The following is a 24987-nucleotide window of genomic DNA, read 5'->3' on the forward strand; positions in this document are numbered from 1 at the left end:
CGCGACTTTGTTGCTGCGGTTTTCAGTTGCCAGCGCGATTTTGAATGAGTTGTACGCGCGGCGAGTATACTCGAAAAATTCCCCAAAAAAAAAATCAAAAGATTTTCGATAGCAAAATCGACGAATTTTATCAAGTGGAGTCCAAGTGACCCAAACTAGTGTCTTCCTCTCACAAACAAAATTTTATACAAAACCAAACCAAAAAAAATCTCTCAAAGTGCAAACTGTTTTTCCGCCTTTTCCAATTACAATTTTTTTTGTTTTATTTTTCGATGTGAGTGTGGAAATTATTGTGTGCAATAAGCGGCGAATGCAGGCCAACAGAAATCACAGCCTCAAATACTGGTAAGCCGCTTCAAATATTTCCAAACAACAAAAACAAAAAAAAAAAAAGCAAAAGGAGAAATACAAAAAACAACGCCAGGTTCAAGTGTAACCAGTTTCCAGACTCAAAAAAAAAAAAAAATCAATTTTGCCGCAGGCAGAGCGCGCCCAATATTTCAAGTTCCCCGACTCTTCGGGATTCCAAAAGCTGGCTATTCAAATGTAAATCCCAACTTGTTCTTAACAGCCAAGAACATTCATTCGCTGAGCTGCCAAGAAGTTGCTACACTAATTGACTGGACTTGACCCACTCTTGGGGGGACAATGGTTACAAAAACCAAAAAAGAAAAAAGAAAATACCAGAGATTTATTTGGTGTTTACAACTGGCAGAAAAGTAATCGAACTTATCGATTTAAAATCGATAAGCAGTGTACGTTTTTTTCTAGGTCTAACGACAGGTGAATCTGAATAATGCAAAAATGAACGAGACAAAGGGCATAAGTAACTTATACTAAAGAAAAAGATATTGTTAGGGTTACTGGCAGGTTTAAGTAAAGAGTAATCAATATTTATCGATTTAAATCAATAAGCATTTAAAGTTTTGCCAGATGTGGCAAGTGTCTCTTGTGAGTCTATATGTTTTTGCTAGAAACAGATATGTTTTTTAATATTTATACTCGAGAAAAGCATATTATGATTAATAACAGGTGTAACTGGAGAGTAATCGATACAAACAACAACTGGAAATCGATAAGCATCTGGCAGTAACACTGTACTTGAAGTGTTCCCTTTTGTTTTCTTTTGATATTGATATCAAAGATATTGTACAAATAAATATTGTTATGAGAAAAACCTTTTTTTTGTAATTTTAAAAGAGTGAACACTTGAATTGTGGAAAGGAATACTTATTAATAAATATATTTAAACCTTAAAACAGGCAGGTAAGGACCTGCTCATAATGAAATTCAATATTTTTCAAGATTTTTAGAGAATTTTTCTTGACAAAAACTAATCACTTTAACTAATAAAATGTAATAATATTTATATAATATATTAAATATTATTTAAAAATGTTAAATAATATTTATCAAACTAAGAGCTGCATCTTGTAAAGAAACTTTACAATTAATTTTATTTTCCCTTTCAAAAATAACAACAAATTTGTAAATAAATACTTCTTAGCCTTAAAATGGTATCCAATTGTTTAGAAAATAATTAAACTCTTTAGAGCTTCCATAGTCTGATAATAAATAAAAAAAACATGATATCCGTTTCCTGTTGTCTTGAAAATCGCACACTTCCTGCCTGCATTCCTTTGGCCTGTCGCCACCTGGCGGTGGGTGACGTCTTTCGCCTGCAGGTGGCGTCACCTTTGTTCGAATTCCGATTTCAGGGTATTTCAGGGTCTCCCCCTTGCTTGTGGCATTCTTCGGCCAGTTCTGACTGGCTTTTGCGGTTTCGTGTTTATCATTATTATGATTATTGTTTCTCTTTTTTTTTATCTGGTTTCCCCCACTTTTTTTCTGTTCTTTTTTTGTTACTTTGGCAAAGCTTTTAACATTTATTCGGCATCATCTTCGGTTTAAATGTCAAGCTCGTGTGGTCTCTTACAGGTCTAACTCTTCTGCGCTTAGTTCTTGTTTACTTAGACAGTGGTGGCTCGATATAGTGAACAGATAGTAAAAATAGAAAATGGGAAGATAGAAGATAGAATGATGGAGAAAAGGTGTTGAATGTTATCTTTTGAAGGAGTCTTAATGATAGATGATGAATGTAGTAATGATTCTACGAAGAAAATAGCAAGAACATCTTTAAAATAAATTATAAAAATACATAATAGCCGAAAATTACCCTGTAAGCTTTACAGTAGCTGTCATCTAAAGAATTTAGATTAACTATTAACGTTTAAATATTTAATCAACAATTCTAGTTTTTTGCATTTATTATATTTAAAATGATTAAAGCTAAAAATATAAAGGTAACTTTAGATTGCCAGGGTAATAAATATATCAGATGATATGTGATCTTCTTATTACTAGTCCTATTTACCCATAGTTCACTGTACTTATTCGTTGCCTCTTATTATTTGCAGCAACATCAGCATTGGCAGCAGCAGCAGCAGCAGCAATTGCAGCAATCTACATGCGGTCGTCTAACTGTAAAGCACTTGGCAACGGTCAGCAGCAGCAACAAGTGGAACGCACAGCAGCAGCAGCAGCAACATCGGCATTTATTGCATAAACAACACATACAAAGACAGCACACATATACATAAAAAGTTGGTTATAAAAAATAAGAAAAGACAACAATTGCCAACTGATATTGGCCAAATGCATTAAGAACCATGGCGGCAATTACGGCAACAACAGGTGGCAACGCCAGCAGCAGCAGCAGCAGCAACATATTGCGATTGGATTTGGATCAGCGTCAAAGGCCGATGCGCGGTATTTCGATAATCATTGAATCAGCAGCATCCGAAGCTCAAGGTACAGCAGCAGCAGCACAACAAGCAGCTGCAGCAACAACAAGCAGCAGCAGCAGCAGCAACACTAGCAACAACAACAGCAATGCTGAAATGTCGCTCAAGTCACAGGCTGGCATGTTGCTGGCATTTGGCGACAGCAGCAACACAAACACCACAGCAACACAAGCATCAGCAGCAGCAACCAAAGATAATTTGGAAACTAGTTACGACACGGCAGCAACATTCACAGATACAGCCACCACTAGCATCACAACCACAAAAATCTATCCACAGTTGTTGTTGCGCATTGGAGAGTCCGAGGATAACGGAGAAATTGCCAGCACATCAGCAGCAACATCAGCTGCAGCAACAACAACAAGCACCATTATCAGCTGCAATGCGTTGCCAGCTGCAGCTGAAGCAGCAACAGCAGCAGCAGCAACAACTTCAGGTGAAATTAAAGACAGCGACATTGTAGTCGTTGCTAGTCAGCCAGCAGCAACAGCAGCAACAGCATCAGCAGCAGCAGCAGCAACATCAAATAGTGCAGTGACCGAACACACGGTTAAAATTCAAATCGAAAGCCAGACTCTGGCCCGAAATCTAGGCAAGCAGATCAGCGTGGTGAAGCTCAACGAGGGTGAGGAGATGGTTTACCATCAGCAGCAGCCACATCCCCAGCAGCAGCAACACCTCCAGTTTCTCGTGTCCAGCGGCCAGTATTCGCCCTGCGAGACCTTGGACAGCGGCACTGGCAGTGACCTGGAGAGCGTCAAGTCGCCAGAAATCATAGCCACCACCTCCATTGCCAGTGGCGGGCAAGTGCCCAAGCTGGAGCTACACCTGACCACCAACCGGCTGAAGGTCAGCGAGGTGTCATCGCCACTGCGTGCGTACAGTCTCACCGACTCTGGCGAGGAGTGTGACGAGAGCAGCAGCTCCTCCCTCAGCTGTGACTCGCTGCATTCGGGTGGCCTCCTGCCCACCTCGCTGCTCCGGGACATACACAGTCACCGGCAGGTGACACGGCAGGATATTGCACCCTTGATAACCACCAAGATCGATGGCAGGCCGCTGCAATATGAGGCCGATCGCTTCTATAGCTTCCATGTCAATGAGCATGAGAATTTCCGTAGCTTTGGTTCCACATCGTCGGCCTCATCGACGCCGGAATACGAGGGGAATGCCGGCTTTCAGGAGGAACCGTCGCAGGACGACGAAGATGCCTTCGTTGGCTATCGGGATGTGAGAGTGCTGGGAACGTCGGGCAAGTCGTCGGCCAATTCCACCATTAGATCTGCCAAGGGCACAGTGAGGGGTGTCAAGAATCGTGTGCGCAATGGAGTAGCCACCTTCTTGCAACTGCAACAGCCCAATGTCAAGGTGAGTTTGTAAAGAATTTGAATTAAATCAAAAATATTTTTTGAGCTAAAATTAGAGCAATTAGGAGACACAGAAAAAATGTCCGTCTTCGTAGATTAGGGCCATTTTACTGCAGAATCGTGGTTAGATTTACTGTAGAGCAGTCACAAGAAGTAACGCGTTACGTGGATATACTTTAGTTTACAGTAAAATCAACCCATGATTTTGGGTTGCAGCACTTTGAAATTGGTTGGATTTACTGCTGGTTTTTTTTTTTCTGTGTAGACCTTGAAGCTTATAATTAAGTAAGTAACGTTTTTTTTAAGCTCAAAATAGCCTTAAAAATGAGCATTCCCTGGCATGTTTCTCTAGATTAAGTAATTAAATAATTTTAATTCCAAAATGTTTATAAACATTGCCGCAATTAAAGTAAAAGCATTTGCAAAATGTAAGTAGATGGATCCTTTGGAAAAGTGCAATCTGCAAATAAATTCGGTGAATGTTTCATGTTTCAGACGTCGTCATAAATTGCTTTTGTTGTGTGAAAAATGTTTCCACAATGAGTGTAATTAAATTCACTTGCATTCACAACAAGTCTTCGTTTATTTTTCCTTTTTTTCCTTTTTTGTTATAACAAATGTGTGTTTGGCTAAATTAGCAAGCGAAATTTATGGGAAAAATCAAAGTGGTTTCAATGCAAAAGTGACAGTGGTCGCAGTGTCATTAATTAACTTAATTTTTTTAGTACTACTTGTGACAGTAGTTTGACATTAAAAACAGTAGAATGTACTCCAAAATGTATTCCAAAAACCTTGACAACAACAATTAAAGTTGGCACTCAAATCAAGCAATTATTTATTTATAAAAATGTTTATAAGATTTACATTAAATTAAATTAATTTCGTTAAATTATTTTCTTATTTATTTATAAATATTTAATATGGAAAACATATAAATGAAGTAAAGGGAGCTATGAAGTTTCAATTTCAGTTTCTCATTTTTTTCATTATTTCAATAATTATTTTTCTATTATAACTTAAAATTTGTAATAATATTTTAAGCTTTTAACTTAAATTTGTGGCTAGAAAATTGCAAAAGGAGTTCTGGTTTCTTTGTACTAATTTAGTTAGTTTATATTATATATTTATTTATTATTTAATTTTTTTTTTATTTATTTTTTAAAATTTGTTTACCATTTTTTAATAATATTTTAAACATATTTTGCTTATTTTATACCTAAATCTGGCACCGATGATTCAAGCAAACCAAACAAAGAGTCATTCAATCGCATGTGGGTGTTATTCATTGAGAAAGTTTTCAGCTTCGTTATGGATTTCTTTTCTTATTTATTTTTTGTATATTTGTTGTTTCTTTATTATTTATTTTGCATTTTTTTCTGCATTTTTCCATGCATTTTTACCTTTTGCGTGGGACCTACTGTAGGTCGCTGACTTGCCCACCCACACCAGAAGATGCCCAAGATGCAGATGCATGTGATGTGCAGCTGTAGATGCTGAGTATCTGGCAGATACTCAGACGGCATTATGCAATAGACTCACATACATATAGATATAGTATATAATCGCATGTGAGGGCTTGTTTGTTTGCTTGGAAATGTTTGTTTGCTCGTGTGAAAGTGAATCCCAGACTTTGGCGCTGACTCACCGATAAATCGTTTGATTTTTCTTCACTATAATTTTATATTATTATTATTTCTTCTTCTTAATTTGTTTGAGAAATTTCTTTCTTGAAAAAAATAAGGGGAAGAGTAGACAATTAACACCTTTACACCGTCAAGTGGCTTAATATGTCACATAACATACGTAGGGCTGACTTTGCCTCCATTTGGGGGCATCGGATCCGTTTTGGAGGGAAAGAGAGACATGTTCGAGTGAAGAAAGTTGGCGGAAGTACAGAGGGGCAGATAGATAGATGGATAGATAGTCGGATAGATAAGTTAGATAAATGCCGGGCTTAAATGGTCCGCTACTTGACTAATTGCAAGTGTCTCTTTGTTTTTTTTCCTACTTTTGATTTCTATTTTTAAGCTGCTTTCTTTTTTTTTTTTTTGGTTATTTGGGAAAGTTCTTTTGGGGTCCCCTTGTACCAAGTGACCCATATAAAATATATATATTTTGTTTTTGTTGGAATATTGATGTTATTGAGCTTGAATTGGCCATGCTCGCACTTTTCACAAATGCCTTGTCATCGCTGGGGCTTATGGTGCTTTTTATTTTTGTATTTTGTATTTTTTTTTTTTGAGTGAATTGCTTGTCTTCGCATATTGTTACACATTTTGTTATTGTTTTGGTTGGTTTGCGAAATCAATTTACAAGACTGAGGGCATCGAATTAACCCTGGCAGTTGGGCAATATTGACAACTATCTACCATAATACTCGTGTCCGATCTGATTAGGCGCCAAGAGATCAGGTGGAACATACATAATACCGTTCGAGGTTTGTTTTTTCTTACTTGACTTGGTTTTAAATATTTACTGAAGTTTGTGATGAATGCTAAAAAAGCTATGAAATTAAATAATTAAGGCTTTAAAAATACTTGTTGAATAAAAATACATTAAAAAAGATTTTAAAAGTTTAATAAAGTAAAATGAAAATGATGTAGTTAGCCTATAGTTTGTATATTATATCCTTAAATGTATATTTCTTCTAAGAAATATTGCAATTAATAAATTTATTTGTATGTAAAACTTGATTTTGGAAATTTCCTCTTTAATATTCTAAACCTGCCACTTGAAATATATATAACTTAGATTTTCCTTTTTTATATTTCCTAAAATATTTGCTACCGCTTAGAAAATGAAATCAATAATCAGTTCAACTTGATTTTGACAATTTCACTTCTTAAAATTAATGCTTTCAGCTTTCTTTTCCTTATTGCTTTAGCTTTCAAGAGTTACTGGACTTTTTAATGAAAAAATTAATGTTTAAAAAATGTTTAAAAACCTAAAAAAATTAATTAGACATAAAATACTTAGGCCTCTTTATTTTTTTCGTTCCATTTTATAATTTTAAAATCCATGTTAATCTAAGAAATATTTAAATTTATTTTTAGAATTTGTAAAAATTAATTTCTTTGAAAGTTTTTCCATACAAAAATTAAACTAGGACATAAAAATTATTTTTAAAATATTATTAAAATCCCTAGACCTTAAAAAGTTAATTAAAAATAGTTTTAAAATCCCTAGACCTTTAAAAAACAAAAAAAAACCCTATAAATTATTCATTCCTCAACTCAATCAGATGTTTTTAATGACTCTCATCAAATGTCAACTCATCAATTTTTGGTTAGTCAGGCGATTTTTTGTGATGGCTTCTTGTGGATTTTCTTAGGCAAATTAGCAAAGCCAACCTTGAAACCAAAATCAATATAAATAATTATTGGCAACGAACAAAAAAAAATAGTAAAAAAAGAAATAAAAGGTAAAAAGAAACAGCATTATTTTGGCTAAAATAAGCTTGCATAATTTTTCAAGAAACGCGCAAAACAAAAAATACACACAAATTATAATAATAAAGAGCGACTAATGCGTTAATTATGCAACAACAACAACAATCGGATATATATATATTGGCAGACAGATCGAATTATATTTTATGGGCCACAGAGTCGTCGATTCCTTTTGGCAATTTCGTGTTTTTTGTTTCAGAGACGAGTCTTTAACTCGATTCGAGCGGTGTCATTAAAATATCATTTAGCTAATTTGACTTTAAGCATATAGTATACCCATACACTCGTAGCCTTGCCTCTGTCCGTGTTTACATACTAATAGGCATTGCCAGAAAATGAAAGTTTATCTCTGTGTGTAATGACCCGATGACAAGCCCACTTACACGCCAAAGTCCCCTTCCAAAAATGATTGTAATTAAATGATTTTAGCCCGAAATGGCCGACTTACAAATTGAAATGCAACAAATGGATAAAAGCGGTTGTGTTTTGTGGATATTTATTTATTAAATATTTTATTTATAAACTCATATATATTTTATTTTTATAAAAAGCTCTGTTTTACTTAAAATATAATATTTATTTAATTTAGCCTTTAAATAAGTTCCGTAAGCTATTTTCTTAGAAGGTTATTTCCATATTATTTGTATATTTATTTTTTAAATGCATTGCTAGGTCCTACACAGAAACAATTAGTGCAGTAAATCCAACCAATTTTACAGTCCAAGTGCCCAACCCAAAATCATGGGTGAATTTTACTGTAAACTACAGTATAACGACGTAACCGTATTATGCTTGCTCTACAGTAAATCCAACCACGATTCTGCAGTAAAAAGGCCCAACCTACGAAAATGGTGAAATACAGTATTTAACAGTTTCACTGTAAAAAAACTGCAGGTTGACTCGCGTTTACAGTATACAGTACCTTTAAAAAGAAAAGATTTTCCTATATAAATCTGTATATATCTATCTCTCTATCTGTCTTTCTTTGACCTACGTAAAACGAACAGTATCTTGACTGCAGCTTACAGTAATTTAGTAAATTCAACCTACGAACATTTTTTCTGTGTAGGATACTTACAAATTACAGAAAAACTGCTGACTCTCATTTACCAACCACCCAATTTTCTTTATCTTTCTTATTTTCTCTGGTTTTAATGACCCAAAAAAAAACGTATTAAAAAACAAAAGTATCCATTTTTACTGCCCCCAATTAAACAAAACGATTTTTATGCAAATAAAGAAACAAAGAAGAGACTTTAAGTCACAAAATGACCAACATAAAACAGCTGGGAAAAAATGTTTAGGAAAAACAAAACAAAATTCCAGAAATACAAAGAAGAAAAAATATATCAGGGATATTTAGTAAATTTTCATAATTTCAAATTAGAAATTAAAAAAAATTTATATTTTTTAGGATAATGTGAAAAGGGAATAATTAAAAAAAAACAAAAGAGGATTTTTGTGATTTGTTGTATATTTTTTAAATGTTTATGAGATTAATTAAATTATTTACCATTCTTGTGAATATTATTTATTTATTTAATATCAATATTAGTACCAATTCTTACCATTTCTATATATATATATTCTTAAATATTTATATATATATTTAGTCACTAAATTAATTAAGGAGTTAGGAGTTAGAAAACCTAAATATAATCGCCTTTAGTGTCTATTCTTCAGTTCACAGGTTAAATAAAAATCCTTTAATATCCTTGAAAATCTTTAAAAAATATTTCTAGGAAATACCTTGCACTCCCTTTTTAGTTTTTAATTTTTTATTCAAGTTTCTTTGAAACCCTGACCATTTCTATTGGCTTGCAAAGGGCAAAATACGAAAATGTACGTGACCTGGCTGCAGATTTATGCTCCATCTCCTTTAGGGATTTACATAGTTTCATGAACTGAAAACGAGAGTGCAATACACAACAATTAAGAAACAAAAGCAACGAGCAAGATTGTGTGGCGCTCAAGGGGCGTTAGCTGCATTTTAATTTCAATTTGCATTCAGGGCCAAAAGAAAGTCGAAGTGGGCTTATTAAAATATCCAATTATTGCAAAATTGAAGCTCGTTCAGGGCATGGACTGAATGGAAGTCGGGAGTCTGAAACAAAAAAAAAACAACTGAAAACTGAAAACAAAAACCCAAAAACCAAACCAAACGAAACGAAAGTGAAATGTTTCCACTTGGCTCACGTACGAGTGTGAATTTATGCAAAAAGAAAGGAGGCGGGGGCTATACATATTTACAATTACATGTATATATTTATATATATATAAATATATATATATCGGGACTATTTTTGGGGTGTGAGAACACACCTAACACAAGCCACAAAAAGCCATTGAAGACCAATGAAAGTTGCAGCCCAAAAGCGCATACAGTGCGTTTCGGTAGTGTCAGGTGGTAGGCCTACAAATTTAAAATTGGCTTAAAAAGTTAAGAGAGGTTCTTGAAATGCTTAATATATTTTTTAGAATTTTTTATTTATAAATAATATAGTTTTTACTTGGCTTAAGCACTTGTAATTTAAATAAAATGTAAAAAATCTAGTTTAGAGTTAAAAAAATTAATCTATAAATTAAAAAAATATCCTTTTCTTGATATTAGTTATTACTGTATAATTATTTTAGAAATTATTTCAAGACTTTAACAATATTTTTTATGCTTGTATTTAATTTATTTGTAGTTCGTTTTTATTAAACTTTTAAATATTTCTCATAAACTTGTAAGCAAAGGCCAAAAATTCATTCCCATGATTATGCCAAACAGCCCAAAAAAAAAGGGAGAAAAAAAATAAAACCAAAAACCCATCGATCGGCATCGAAGAAACGCACTTTCTGTGCGTCTGAAACAAAGTCTTACGTAACTTATGGCCAGTGTGACGTATTAATTGGGTTTTTTTCTGGGCTGTTTTATATATATATATATATATATTTTTTTTTTGTGGGAACCACTGACTTTAGCTCCTTTGAAGACCAGATCAAAAGCTAGCGATTGCCAATCCCCTCCTTCCCTTATACGACAAGTGACCTGCTTTCTCTTTCGCGGCACTCGAGAAATTTTTAAAGATCTTTTTTTTTTGGGATGCTTTTCTTGTTTTTTCTTCTCTGTGATTTTTGTTTATAGTTTTTTTTCTTAGTTGGTAGTTCTGTCAGAGGTCAGGGCCCCAACTCACATAGCACATAGCTCGTGTTTATTACATTCGATGGCTTTGAACTCCATATCTCGCGACAAATGAGCCCCGTTTAGTTGACGCTTAATGGCAATTATTAGTGTACCAGTTTACCAGTTTTACATTTGTTTATGTCTCTCTCTCTCGTGTTATGTTTGGTTATTATGAGCCATATATTAAATAACCGACCGCCACCTGAGGCGATCCCAGCTCCATCGACATCGCCATCTCCATTACCATTTCCATCTGAATCTGGACACCTGTTGGCGAGCTCAGGTTGCCTTGGCGGCTTATGCAAGTGCAATGAGCTGATGCAGTTGAGAAAATAAAGAAATAATAGAAACCAGGCATATCGGATACCCTATAATCTTACCTTTTTGAAGCTATAAAGAAAATATTATAAAGAAAATATATAGAAAACGGGAATTTATTAAAAAAAACATTTTAAATTATTTTTTTTAGTTTTTAATTAGCTAATTAACTAAAAATGGGTCACTTACCATTATCTATCTCGCTCTTACGCGCACTTGCTTGGGTGTCCAGGGTTCGTGTCATGGGTTTGTGTCCTAGGCTCGTGTCTTAGGATGAGTTTTAAATTTTTTTAAGAAGGTTTTAAACTTTAGGACGTTTATATTAAAGGAAAATAGTTCTCCTTTATTTGTTTTGTTAAATATTTGATAAATATAAATTTTATAAATATTTATTTATTTTATTATCCTAGTTAAATCGTATATATAAGATATTTCTTAATCGAACTATTTTTATTATTATTACTTAAACATATTATTTATTTTTTATTTTTTTTGGCCTAGAAATATTATATTTAATTAAAAATTATACAATTTTATACAAGAAAATTAATAAAAAAAAAAAAAAAAAAAAAATGTAATAGGTTAAATAATTAAAAAAAAATAAAATATATACCACGTTTTAATTTTACAAAAATTAAAAAATAGATTAGATTTTAATTTTGCAAAAATTAAAAAAAATATATTAGATTTTATTTTACAATTACAAGAATTTAAAAAAAAAATTAAAAAATATATTATATTTTAATTTAGAATTAAAAGAATAAAAAAAAAATTTTAAATATATAAGATTTTAATTAAAATTGTTTAAAATAATATATAACGTTGTTAAAAACTTAGTTTAAAAATGTAAAAAAACTTAATATATATTCAAGTAATTTATTTTTTAAACTAATCGGTGGCTCTGTTCATACCCCTTAATTATGATATTTATTTTTTTTTTTAAATCAAATTAAATGCATTTCAATTTCTATACCTGAATTTCCAGCGAAACACATTGATTTAATTAGTGTAAAATAAATAACACCAAATTATGAGCAATTAATAACCAACCAACCGATCAGTTAAAATTGTTTTCTTGGGAAACAAGTTAATGCAAACTAATTCCCTTGTGTCAGCGATCCAATATATAAACCTATATATATAGCCAGCTATCCCGCGGCTTTAAAACCAATTAATTTGATACATTTTTTTTGTTGTGCTATTATTTTTATTAAATTTTTTAATTTATGTTTTTGATGCCATTAAATCATGAAAAATTTGACAACTCACTGTGGAAACTTTAGTCGACGACGATTTAGTCCCCGCGGGAAATTCGAAAAGTCTCGTTAATCAGGCTGACTAACGGAAGAGCAACACCCCCCCGTCAACCCCTCTCTAAAACAAGTTCATCGTATCGAGCGAAATATTTCGAATTTTGCTTGGTGCCAGGTTTTCACTTTACTACCATTTTTCACACAAATTAGCCAAGTGCGTAATTTTCAATTGAAATCGTTGTGCGTCTTTCGGATCAATGAAGAACTGAGAGATGGCTCTGTTCTGTGTTTGTCTTTGATTATTTCTCTAGCATCCGAGCTAATGAGTTTGGCAAGCTGGCTCGGTTTCGTTTAACAAGTATTTCGCGTTGTCCAAATTGCTGGCCGGCAATTAGCTGGCAATTTGTAACAGCAATTCTCCGGCAATATATACGTATACATATATATCTCTGTCTTGCTATGTGGCTCAAGTGTTTTATCAAGGTTTTTTTTGTTAAGGGGAGGGGGGAAAGGGGAAGGTTGAAACAAAGACGGTTTGGGCCAGGGTGAGCCAAAGAAGATGCCCTCGATTTATTAGCCATGCCACAAGATGGCTTATTGTAACCAAAACCACTTATTTAGGTCTTTAAAATGGTTGTGCAGGTGTGAAACAACAAATTAGTGATGTATTTTTTAAATAAAAGCAAGGAAATTTGTATTTGTTTTTGGGGTCAAGTTTATTTTACTAAGCTGTAATTACAAGTTGAGTTTCTATTTTCAAGTAAAATATTTTATTATTAAATAATAAATACATTTAAAAAGGAAATAAAACCAGAATATATTTTATTTTAGAGAAATATTTGATTTTGATGGGAAAATATTTCTTATAAAATAGTTTTACAGCAAACTAAACTTAATTTTTGCGATAAAGAAAATATGTAGAAACAGACATATACCTACTTATTTGATTAGTTTGTTAATTAGGTGATTCATTAAAAATATAATCTAACTCGCTCTCGCACTTGCTTGGGTTGGCTGGCTTCGTGTCATGGGTTTGTGTCCTGGGTTGAGTTTTACATTTTTTTAAGAAGACTTTTAAACGTTAGCATGTTTATTTTAAAGGGAAATAACTCGCTTTTATTGTTAAATATTAATTAAAAAAATATATTACATTTATTAATAAGAATTTGCAATATTTAAAAATATATATTTGATTTTCAGAACTACTTGGAAAAGGACATGGGCAAGGTCGTCCTCTACTCCACCAGCATGGGCATCATCAGGGAAACGTATGCCAAGTGTGCCAATGTCAAGCAGATTCTGCGCACCCTGCTGATCAAGTTCGAGGAGCGGGATGTCTTCATGAGCCTGGAGTATCAGCAGGAGATGCGGGAAAGGATGCACGACGAGGCCATCAGTGTGCCCCAGCTATTCGTAGAAGGCCAGCACATTGGGGTGAGTTCTATTAACTTCATTTCAAATGAAAAATCCTAATAAATTCTGCAAAAATCTATAACAGGATGCCGATACTGTGGAGAGGTTGAACGAGAGCGGGGAACTGCGACAAATGCTGAAACCATACAAGGTAAAAAGGGAATATAAGTATGAAATAATAAATATAAAAAAGGAAAACATAATAAAAGCAATAAATATAAATAGAATAATAATTAAAATAAATATAATAATTAAAAAAAAAAAATATATATATATAATAAATAAAATATAATAATAAAATAAAGTAATAAAATATGAAATAAAAATAAATAATAATTACAAAAATATTAAATATAAATATATAAAAATAAATATATAAATATTATATTTATTTATATAAATAAACAATAAAATATATAAATATTTAATTTTATATTTAAATATATTTTAATATATATTTTTATTTATTTTCCAGTCCATTGCCACAGCTTATACGTGCCAGATGTGCGGTGGATATCGCCTGCTGCCCTGTCCCTCGTGCAGCGGCTCCAAGAAATCCGTGCATCGCAATCATTTCACCGCCGAGTTCGTGGCCCTCAAGTGCATGAATTGCGATGAGGTGGGCCTGGTCAAGTGTCCCAACTGCTGAAGGAAGGCATAGAGTGCACCCGAAGGAGGAGGTTAATTATTAGTCCCCGCAAAACAACCCCCCGTAATATGTACTATATCTATCTTTATTTTTTTTTTTGGTATCTGCTTTGAGATGAGGAGTTCTTTTTTTTTGTGCGCAATTCTTGTAGTCGCTTATTATTAACAGTTGTGATATTTGAGAGCAGTTTTTGTGGGGCCGGAAGTGATTGGCCGAAATGGAATGGAACGGAAGACACACACACACACAAACAAACGAAAAAGCCTATATATGTGAAACGAAGAGATAATCGAATAAAATATGAAATGTATATTGATTGTTTTATTTATTTTTGTTTAGAAAGTGTTATTTTCTTTATTTATTTAAGTGTTTTTTGTTTGTTCTTTTTAAAGGGTGTAAAAAATTAAGTTAAGTATAATTGGTTTTCATTTTTTTGTACTTGGCTTTTGTTATTTTATATAAAATATATATAAAATAATAAAAAACTTTTTTTTAAATATTTCATTTCAAAAAGAACTGCCAGTACACGCCACCTGTCGGTATTTTTCTCAAACATAACGAAGCAGTGCAAGCAGTTTTACGAATTGCCAAGTTTCCATAAAATACCGACAGGGGACGCTTGCTGGCGGTTATTTTTAAATACTTGTACTTCAAATCGAGCGATAACAGAAAAATTATTTGGTATTTAGAAATTTAGTTTAAATATAATTTTAAAAATGAATTAATTTCTAAGCGCAATACATATTTCTTAAATTTATAACAATATATTTAGAAGAAAGATTTATTTGTGGTGGTTATTCTAATTTCAATCAGAAGTTTGTGATTTTTAAATGCTTTAAAATTTTATTTTCAGTAAGGAAATTATTAAATAGCCAACCAACTAAAAAATTTAAGTTTTGATTTACCCAAATATATAGTGCTAAAAATTGATACATATTTATTTTAATATTGCAAATATTGCAGATTACCTTTAACTCTTTTTCCTTTTTTAGTTTTATTAATTTTATAATAGATACATTTTGCCTTCTAACATTTTTTGAATATTATTTTCTTCAAATCAGTAGGGCATTGATTTTTATATTATTTTCTACAGACCAGTTGGTCTTCCTAAAAAACCAATATTATTTTCTACGGATCAGCAAGGCCTTGATATATCTGTCCTTACCCAGCTTTTTGGGCTTGACATTCAGTATCGATTTTACATGCTGTACGGTTTAAAGTGAGTCTTTTGTGAGTGTGTAATAGTTATTCCATCAAAAAATCGTAAAGACACCTGAATTTCCAGGGCATCGTCGCATAACGAATCCGTAATAAATCGAATCTAAGTCCGCCAATCGCATAGGATTGGGATTTTCTTATCGGTCGTGACACCTGCCTCGCAATGGAGGCGATCCTCAGATTCAACCAGCAGCAACAGCAGCAGGCAGAGGTGGACGAGGAGGATGCCACCACCAGCGATAACGAGGAGGGCTTGCCCCTTGAGATATTAAACCGCTCGGAGACCCGCGGCAGTGGCGGCTCCGAGGGCCCAGAGCCGGAGTCGGGTCGCTCCTGTTGGATTTGCTTTGCCACCGACGAGGACAATCGACTGGCCGTGTGGCTGCAGCCGTGCAAGTGCCGCGGCACCACCAAGTGGGTGCACCAGAGCTGCCTGCATCGCTGGATCGACGAGAAGCAGAATGGCAACCATCGCCGCGTCGTTGTCTGCCAGCAGTGCCAGACGGAGTACATCATACAGTTTCCGAAAATGAACAAGTTGGCCACTGCCCTGGAGTGCATAGATTATGCAGTGCGTCGGGTGTGTCCCTTCGTGACCGCTGGAGTATTTTTTGGCTGCGTTTATTGGACGGCGCTTACCTATGGGGCTTTTACCGTTGTGCAGGTATGATATCTACATATATGGGGGGAAATTTGTATACATACAAGTATATCATAGGAATTTCGAATTTTAAAACCGCTTCTGGTGCCCAGACGTTTTTTTATTGGTGTACTCATAAACTTATAGATATATTTCTAAGATATATTTACTCAATATTTAATCGAAACATTACCTTGTCTCTCCCTCTCTACAATCCAGATTATAGGGCAGAAACGTGGCATTGAGCTCATTGAGGACTGGTGTCCCTATGTGTTTATCATACTGCCGGCCATACCCACAGGCCTGATCTTATCCCGTCTCATCCGCTGGGAGAACATCGTGCTGCGGGTCATGCGAAGCAAGTACAATATTCTACGGAAGCTGCCCTTGTTGCACTGGCTCGGCGAACCGGAAGTGGAGACCGGAGGTGGAGACGACAACACCGAAGATCTGCCACCCGTCCAGGTTGATCCCTTCTCGGATCCCCTTAACATCTATCGCCTTTTCTGCGGGGCCATGCTCCTGCCCACCATTGCCACGGTGGTGGGAGGCCTACTCTTCCAGCGATACGAGGATCCGCTGCAACGTACCCTCCTGGGCGGGGTCACCTATATTGTGGTGAAGGGCCTGCTGAAGATCTACCTCCGCCAGAAGCTCTACATACGGAGCCGGCGGCGTCGCATCCTCGACTATACCGATGAGAATGTGCGCCTTCATATGGGCGGTGAAATCCGAGAGGCTCCGGCCCAGGACCAAAACCGCAATCCGCGAGTAACCGCTGGCTATGTTGAGCACTACGAGCCGGATGATAACTTTGCTGACTTTGAAACGGACAATGCCAGGCCACCGCCCGAGGAGAATCGAACAGGAACCAGGACTCAACCGAACCAAGACTATTACAGTGTGGCAATTGCCCCAGAAGAGGGTTGGTCTCCTGTGGACTAGTCTCGGCCATCAGATCGGAGGGGAGGTGGGGGGATCATCAAACCAACAAGACTAAATTCAACGAAATGCGATAATAATACCAAAGGAAGCCTATATATATATATATTTGGATACAAATCATGGATACAACATTAAGTTTATTGCTCATTTGCTGAAGGAGTAACGGACATTGATTTACCTTTAAATCAAATTTCTACAATTTAGAAAAAATGTTGGAATAGGAATACAGGGACTAGGGGATTTCCTAAAATAACCTGCTTAAAGAATCTAATAAATTACTTGTTTTTTGCTATGTTCATTTCTAAATTTCAACAAAAGAAACATACAAATAAAATGCTTGGAACAAATTTTTAAAAATTCAATTATAATTATATAGTATCGGTATAAAATAATAGAAACGTTGCGAGGAAAATAAGTATAGAGGGTATTATAATGTAAATTTATAAAGTTCTTTAGACTCGAGTAAATGTATTAAAATTGTTAGAAGATATTCGGTAATTTATATGTAATTTATTTGTTTTTATTTCCAATAATATTGGTTCCATAAAATATCGTTTAATATATCGATTTTTAAAGAGTTGGCTGAGAACTATTTTTATACCCTTGCAGGGTATTATAATTTCAGTCAGAAGTTTGCAACGCAGTGAAGGAGACGTTTCCGACCCTATAAAGTATATATATTCTTGATCAGCATCAACAGCCGCGTCGATCTAGCCATGTCCGTCTGTCCGTCTGTCCGTCTGTCTGTCTGTCCGTCTGTCCGTCTGTCTGTTTCTACGCAAACTAGTCCCTCAGTTTTAAAGCTATCTGAATGAAACTTTGCATATAGTCTTCTATATACTCTCACTGCTATATATGTCGGAACGGGCCGGATCGGGCGACTATATCATATAGCTGCCATACAAATGTTCGATAAATTTTTAGAAAAAAAATTATTACTTGGCTGTTTTTCAACATATTTGCACTATTTTTTACATATGACCATCTTATATTATTTCTGAACTTTGGTACAAATTTTATGAAAATCGGACGACTATATGATATAGCTGCCATAGGAACGATCGGGAAATTAATAGGAATAAAATTATAGCTTCGTTGTTTTTCAACGTATTTTTATCTACTTTGAGATATAAGCTTTTTTTATTATTCTAGAATTTTGGTATAAATTTCATAAGAATCGGACAACTATATCTTATAGCTGCCATAGAAGCGATCGGTAAATTTATAAAATATATAAAGCTGGGAATGTAAAACTGTAATTGTCAAACTGTAAACATAATAAGTATAGGTAAAATGTAATGAAACTCTGTTTTGTGTCTGTTTTCGGCATTATAATTTATAATATAAATCTAAAAACCAATCTGCAAGGGTATACAAACTTCGGCGTGCCGAAGTTAGCTTCCTTTCTTGTTTTTTTATGTTTTTAAATTTTAAATACACGTTTTCTGTGCAAATATAAATTAAAAGTACTCTTCTATACACAGTTAACCATCTATTTTAACTGCTAAAAAATTATTTAAATATTAAATTTAAGAGCTTTTATTATTTTTTGGAATTGTGAACAATGTAATTAGTGCCTCAAGGCACTTTTGGGGCCTGGAGGGTTGAAGACGTATGTATAACTTCTTAATTCTTTTGGCTTTAACCAATTTCTTAGGCACTAGTTCATTTAAATGTTCATTTGGTTGTTTCCTCAGTGTTCATTCAAATGTTCATTTTGTTGCTTCCTCAGTGTTCATTTAAATGTTCATTTGATTGTTTCCTCAGTGTTCATTTAAATGTTCATTTGGTTGTTTCCTTAGTGTTCATTGAAATGTGCACTAGTAGGCCTTGACTTTGCCGTTGAGTCTTCGAATTTGTCAGTCCTGGGCGTGGGAGGCATTATCACACAGCTCGTTCAACGTTTCGGTCGACACATTCTCGTAAGTCAAGCTGAGACATCTCTCGTTTGTAAATTTCAAAAGTCTAAAGTAAATCATTACAAAATTACCTCACTTTTGGGGCGTATTTATTATTTTCGTTTCTATAAATTGATTATTTGCGCTGTTTTTGGAACCTAGCCCCCACAAAATTCTCAATCAGTGCGAAGAGCCATCGACAAACAAGGAGGAGATCTCACAAGAAGCTGATTTCATCAACGGCTAAAAAGTATTCTGCAAAAATACAACTTTTTGAAATTCTAATTTTTTGAATTATCAAAATTCTCAAGCCTTAAGCCAGCTCTAAATCCGCAAGGAGGATTACCCTTTCAGGATGTCGGACAACAGAAAGTTTATGATGTGCGCCTACAATGGGTTGCTCTGCGCAGCCACTGGCTTTGGCTTGATCAAGATCGGACCCTCTGAACATCCGTATGCCTTCGCCGCCTGCGTCATTGGGTTCGCCCGTGGCGTCATTAATCTGGTTACCACCTTGGTTAATGAAGATGATGAAACCTTGAGGGAATTGTCTTGGATAGTGGGCCACGTCATGGATGTGGTGCCCCTGCCACTGATCAATGTGAGTCTCTATCTGAAGGCGGAAAGCAATAATATTGCCTTGGCCCATGGGTTGTTCCTGCTTCCGCTGGGCGTGACCTGGCTTTTGAGGAAGCTGAGGAACGAGGGTGATTTCGAGGAGTTTGGCACTGTGCCGACCCTGAAGATCCTCACCATTTTGGGTAATATCACCTCGCTGGTCTTCCTGGCGATCAACGACAGCAGCTGGATTCTGGGCGGCATGGCCGCCCTCGCCTTCATGACCGAGATCGGGGCCAACTACTGCAATGATCATCTTATCTATGACAGCGCCATGCCCATTTGCTATTTCAGCTGGTCGGCATTCTATATCCTTGCCGCCCTGGTCGTAACGGGAGAGAAGTAATGTGGCTAGTTTCCGAGTTCCTGGTCAATCTGAAAGCTCATTTTCGAGTACCAAATCCGCCTGATTTTCAATTATTCCAACCCCTGAAGGGCCTTGGAGAGAGTTTTGAATACATTATTTTCGGAACCACCAAATGATGTCAAATTTTATGTGTTTATATTTACGCACAACAAAAAATAAAAAAGGACCAACCAAATAAAATTTTAATTTGTATTTTTTCCACAAATTTGTAGGTTTCATTTAAGCAATCTTTATGAGCTTGAATATTTATTATGAATTTATTAACTTTAAACTTTAATTTTTAATTATATTACATTTTCACATTTCAAAGGAAATTTAAATAATGAATTTTATAAGAATGAATAAATGAATAAATGATGACTATAGTGAAATTTCTATAATATGAATCGAAATTTAATCGAAAGAATATAGTTATTATACAGTACAGTAATTATCTTATATGGAATTTTAAACTTGATCTAATATACCTTCATATATTTTATCCTGATATTAATTCCCCCTAAATTATAAGTGTCAGATTATAGTGGCATCCACTGCCATACCGGATCCAGAGGCAGTGTCAAACCAAAAGCATTTCCAAAATATCCAAAAACAAGAAAGGAAGCTAACTTCGGCACGCCGAAGTTTGTATACCCTTGCAGATTGGTTTTCATATTTATATTATAAATTATAATGCCGAAAACAGACACTAAACGGAGTTTCATAACATTTTACCTATACTTAATATGTTTACAGTTTGACAGTTACAGTTATACATTCCCAGCTTTACATTTTCTCTACATCTACGGATCACTTATATGGCAGCTATATTATATAGTTCTCCGATTTTCATAATATTGTTACCAAAATTCTGAAATAATACTAAAAGCTCATGTCTCAAAGTAGATGAAAATACGTTGAAAAACAACGAAGTTATAATTTTTTCTATCACTTTCCCTATCGTTCCTATGGCAGCTATAAGATATAGTCGTCCGATTTTCATTAAATTTATACCAAAATTTTGAAATAATACCAGAAGCTCATGTCTCAAAGTAGATGAAAATACGTTGAAAAAGAACGAAGTTATAATTTTTTCTATTACCTTCCCTATCGTTCCTATGGCAGCTATAAGATATAGTGGTCCGATTTTCATAAAATTTTTACCAAAATTCAAAAGTAATATATAATGGCCATGTCTTAAAAATTGTGCAAAAATGTTAAAAAACATCCAAGTTATAATTTTTTTTCTAAAAATTTATCGAACATTTGTATGACAGCTATATGATATAGTCGTCCGATCCGGCCCGTTCCGACATATATAGCAGTGAGAGTATATAGAAGACTATATGTAAAGTTTCATTCAGATAGCTTTAAAACTGAGGGACTAGTTTGCGTAGAAACGGACAGACGGACAGACGGACAGACGGACGGACAGACGGACGGACAGACGGACATGGCTAGATCGACTCGGCTGGTGATGCTGATCAATAATATATATACTTTATAGGGTCGGAAACGTCTCCTTCACTGCGTTGCAAACTTCTGACTGAAATTATAATACCCTGCAAGGGTATAAAAAAACCCAAGAACTCACGTCCCCACTTGACTGTGACAGGCAATACGTCCGATTTCCTTTTGCCATAATTTTTGGCACTTTATGTCCCTGCAGATAAGACATGCCTTTATTTTCTGTATTTTTTTCGGTTTGTATTATTTTTTTCTCTCTTTTGATTTTTTTGGGCTGGCATTTCAAGTGTTTAGCGTTAAACGCTTCCTTACATTGATATGCGCTAGTGCTCGCCGGTTTTTGGTGTTATTATCCTTTTTGGAAAACGTTTCACGTCGGAGATCGGAGCAGCCCCTGCCCCGACCCCGACCCCGATCCCGATCCCGACTCGAATATCAGGTCTCTCTCGGTATCTCCTTCTCCCTTCTCCTACTCTTTTTTCGGGGACGTAAAAAAATCGATGAGACGCTCTCATCAGTAGGGGGTCGTGGCTGCTGATTGGATATTTTCCTTTTCGTAAGTGCATTCAAGTATCACAACTAAGTAATTGTCTGTGTGTCCGTCCTCTGACTTAGATTCTAAGTTGAACTCTTAGGAAATACAGTGGATTATCGAATGCGAGAATAAAAAGTATTAGGTCAAGAAATAAAAATGAACAGTGAATTTATAGATTTTTTTCTTAGGAAATATAATTAAAAAACCATGTATATGTATTTTAAATAATTAAATAATTTGCCTCGTTTGCTCAATTTTTCACTTAAATTTTACTCGGTTGTTCAGTGTTCATTTAAATGTTTATTTGGTTGTTTCCTCAGTGTTCATTTAAATGTTCATTTGATTGTTTCCTCAGTGTTCATTTAAATGTTCCCTCAGTGTTCTCTCAGCGTTCATTCGGTGTTTACTTGGCTGTTCGATTGGGTATTCATTCAGTTGTTCTTTTCATTTTTCTATCAGTTAGTCATTCAGGTGCTTACTCAGTGTTTATTCAATTGTTTATTTAGTTTTATTTATTTTAAAATATTTTTTTAATTTATTTATTTCCAATATAAAATAGCAAGCCTTGAGTTTTATAATTTACTTGCATAATTTTAAAAAATATCAACTTCTATACAAAAAGAAAAGCTAATCTCTATATTTTTTCCTATTTTCTTTGACGTTCGCTCTACGGGTCTTCCACTGTACCCCATCGATTATGTTAATACAAAACTAACCCCCGATCGGTCGTTGTCTTAGTTCTGTTTTCCCCGTGCCCGTTACCGTAACCCAATGACCAAAGATTTTCATAATCTCCGAGCGGTTGTCAACGGTTCTCCCAACTCGACATTATCGCCGGACTGTGCCCCCCCCCCCCCCCACACACACACACACAGAAAAACACTCCCCAGAAGATCCAGTTCTCGGTTCACACGTTACCCATGGAAAATTTCGGAGCTGCGCTCAGTAATTATGCATGTTGATCAGTTTTTCCCCCCCATTCCCATCGTTTACATATAAATTTGTGGATTTTTCCCAGTCTCGGGTTATACATAGGGTTACGGGTTCCAAATAGCCCGATTTACATGTGTAATGGCTATGCCACAACGTACACACATCGTTTTCATTTCATTTTCATGCTTCATGTTCATCCTTGTGTCGTAGGGTCGTTGTGGGGGGGCCCCCTTTTGATTGGACATTTTCATTTGGAGGCCATCGAAGGCGGGTGTAATGAGTTTCAATGAGCTCTCAGGGAATACTTTTTTTTTAAGAATTTTAATTTGTGAAATTTCAAGACTTTAGTGAGAGCAAGGAGACCATTTATAAAATTGTCTATACCATTTAAAATGAAATTTAAAAGATAAGAAGAAGAGATATAGAATGTCCTATTCCTTGTTAATAAATATATATTTTTCAGAGCCAGTATAATGATTTATGATTAGGGTTCTACAGTAAAGGACATAGAGTAAATATATTAAACCAAAGAGAATAAATCAAATGGATATTCGTTAAAATCTCTCCACAAAAGATCCATCAACGAAAGTCAAAATAAATCTTAAAAATAATACCTAAATCGAAAGGGAAATTCCAGCTATCCGCAAATCCCATCTAATCATTGTTTTGCTGATTTTGTCAGCATTTTTCCCCGAGAAAAAATCACATTCCCCAAGTCGTAAAATTTTGTACCTACCCGTAAAGCCGAGATCACAGCCCGCACAAAAACTTTGCCATAAATAAATGCATACATATAGTACTATATAAGTACAGGGCGATCGTAAAGATCAAATCGCCTGTGACTTCTCAATGACTTTCGGGCCATATTGTCGAAGGCATAAACAATTGCGATGGCAATTGGATGCCCTGTAAGTGGATACTTGCCGCGCCACTCGAAGATGTCATTTGTTTGCAATAAATAAGGCAGGGCCCAGGGAAAAAGGATCTGCACCCACTCCAATTTCCCGGAGTTTGAATATAAAGCAATTAAAAGTGTGTGTTCTCAATGCGAGTGCACAGTGAGAAAAATGAAATAACTACAAATGTAGTGTACAAATGTGTACAAATGCATATTCCTGCAGTAAATCCAACCAATTTCACAGTTAAAGTGGGTTGATTTTACTGTAAATAATAGTATAACGTTACGTCTTATGACTGCTCTACAGTAAATCCAACCACGATTCTGCCGTGAAAATTGTAAAATGCTGTATTTTACAGTTTGACTGTGTAGTAAGTGCAAAAAACTTGCTTGTGAAATTTATTTTTTAATTTATTCAAGCAATTTTTTACCAAATTTGTAAAAAGATTATTCAGACTGATAATAACTCTTTTATTTTTGTCATTAGAAACCCTTTAATTAACTTTTGAAAGCATAAATTCCATAACGATTTCTCATTAACAAAGTAATTTAAATAATAATCGTCTTTTTCCTCACTGTACACAACCACTTGTAGGCGTGTCAGCAGGAGCAACACTTAAAAAAACAGGAGGCCCAGTTATTGCCAACACATGGAAGAGATTCCAGTGCATACATATGTCCTCCTAAATTCCACCGTCTCGTAGGGAGGATAACCCGCTTCCTCCTCTGCCTGTGCCAAAGTTCAATAACATTTCTGCAGTAATTTGCATTCATGCCAAGCGAAATCTGTTTTTTTTTTTTTGTAGTGCGGAACAGGCGCGACTTCCTTCCGCAGGAGAGAGACCAGTCCAGCAGTCGACTTCCTCTTTATGGAAAAGGGAAAAACCGAGGCACTCCCTTAACCCCCCTCGCAAGCATCAGAGCTAAATAGCTTTCGTACGCAGATCAGAGGCAACTGAAGTGCTCTGTTTTCGCCTCAGATCGCTGGGGATTGAGTCCGTAGCTTTATCAGCCTCAAAACACTGCGAAAAAATGGTCATATAAAAATATTAATAATATTATTTATC

The 24987-nt window shown here is 35.0% G+C and overlaps 3 protein-coding genes across 6 annotated transcripts; all 3 read left to right on the forward strand.

The window, feature by feature from the left end:
- On the forward strand, nt 1-14681 carry LOC108085755 (glutaredoxin domain-containing cysteine-rich protein CG12206). The gene is made up of 5 exons (XM_017182494.3): nt 1-345; nt 2418-4172; nt 13561-13794; nt 13859-13924; nt 14249-14681. The coding sequence occupies exons 2-5, from the start codon at nt 2670-2672 to the stop codon at nt 14420-14422; spliced, it is 1977 nt and encodes a 658-aa protein (XP_017037983.1). The 5' UTR covers nt 1-345; nt 2418-2669; the 3' UTR covers nt 14423-14681.
- Nucleotides 14682-15513: 832 nt separating this feature from the next.
- On the forward strand, nt 15514-17572 carry LOC108085757 (E3 ubiquitin-protein ligase MARCHF5). 4 transcript variants are annotated; one of them, XM_017182497.3, is made up of 3 exons: nt 15514-15641; nt 15708-16304; nt 16500-17572. In XM_017182497.3, the coding sequence occupies exons 2-3, from the start codon at nt 15804-15806 to the stop codon at nt 17223-17225; spliced, it is 1227 nt and encodes a 408-aa protein (XP_017037986.1). In that variant the 5' UTR covers nt 15514-15641; nt 15708-15803; the 3' UTR covers nt 17226-17572. The 4 variants fall into 4 exon arrangements, with proteins under 4 accessions (XP_017037986.1, XP_017037985.1, XP_017037987.1 ...); XM_017182496.2 differs by having other exon boundaries at nt 15528-15652; XM_017182498.3 differs by having other exon boundaries at nt 15529-15641; nt 15692-16304.
- Nucleotides 17573-19100: 1528 nt separating this feature from the next.
- LOC108085760 (uncharacterized) lies at nt 19101-20294 on the forward strand. Its single transcript, XM_041774904.2, has 2 exons — nt 19101-19373; nt 19435-20294. The coding sequence occupies exon 2, from the start codon at nt 19479-19481 to the stop codon at nt 20085-20087; it is 609 nt and encodes a 202-aa protein (XP_041630838.1). The 5' UTR covers nt 19101-19373; nt 19435-19478; the 3' UTR covers nt 20088-20294.
- Nucleotides 20295-24987: the final 4693 nt, after the last annotated feature.

The sequence above is a fragment of the Drosophila kikkawai genome, chromosome X (assembly GCF_030179895.1).
Source record: "Drosophila kikkawai strain 14028-0561.14 chromosome X, DkikHiC1v2, whole genome shotgun sequence".
Classification (NCBI taxonomy): domain Eukaryota; kingdom Metazoa; phylum Arthropoda; class Insecta; order Diptera; family Drosophilidae; genus Drosophila; species Drosophila kikkawai.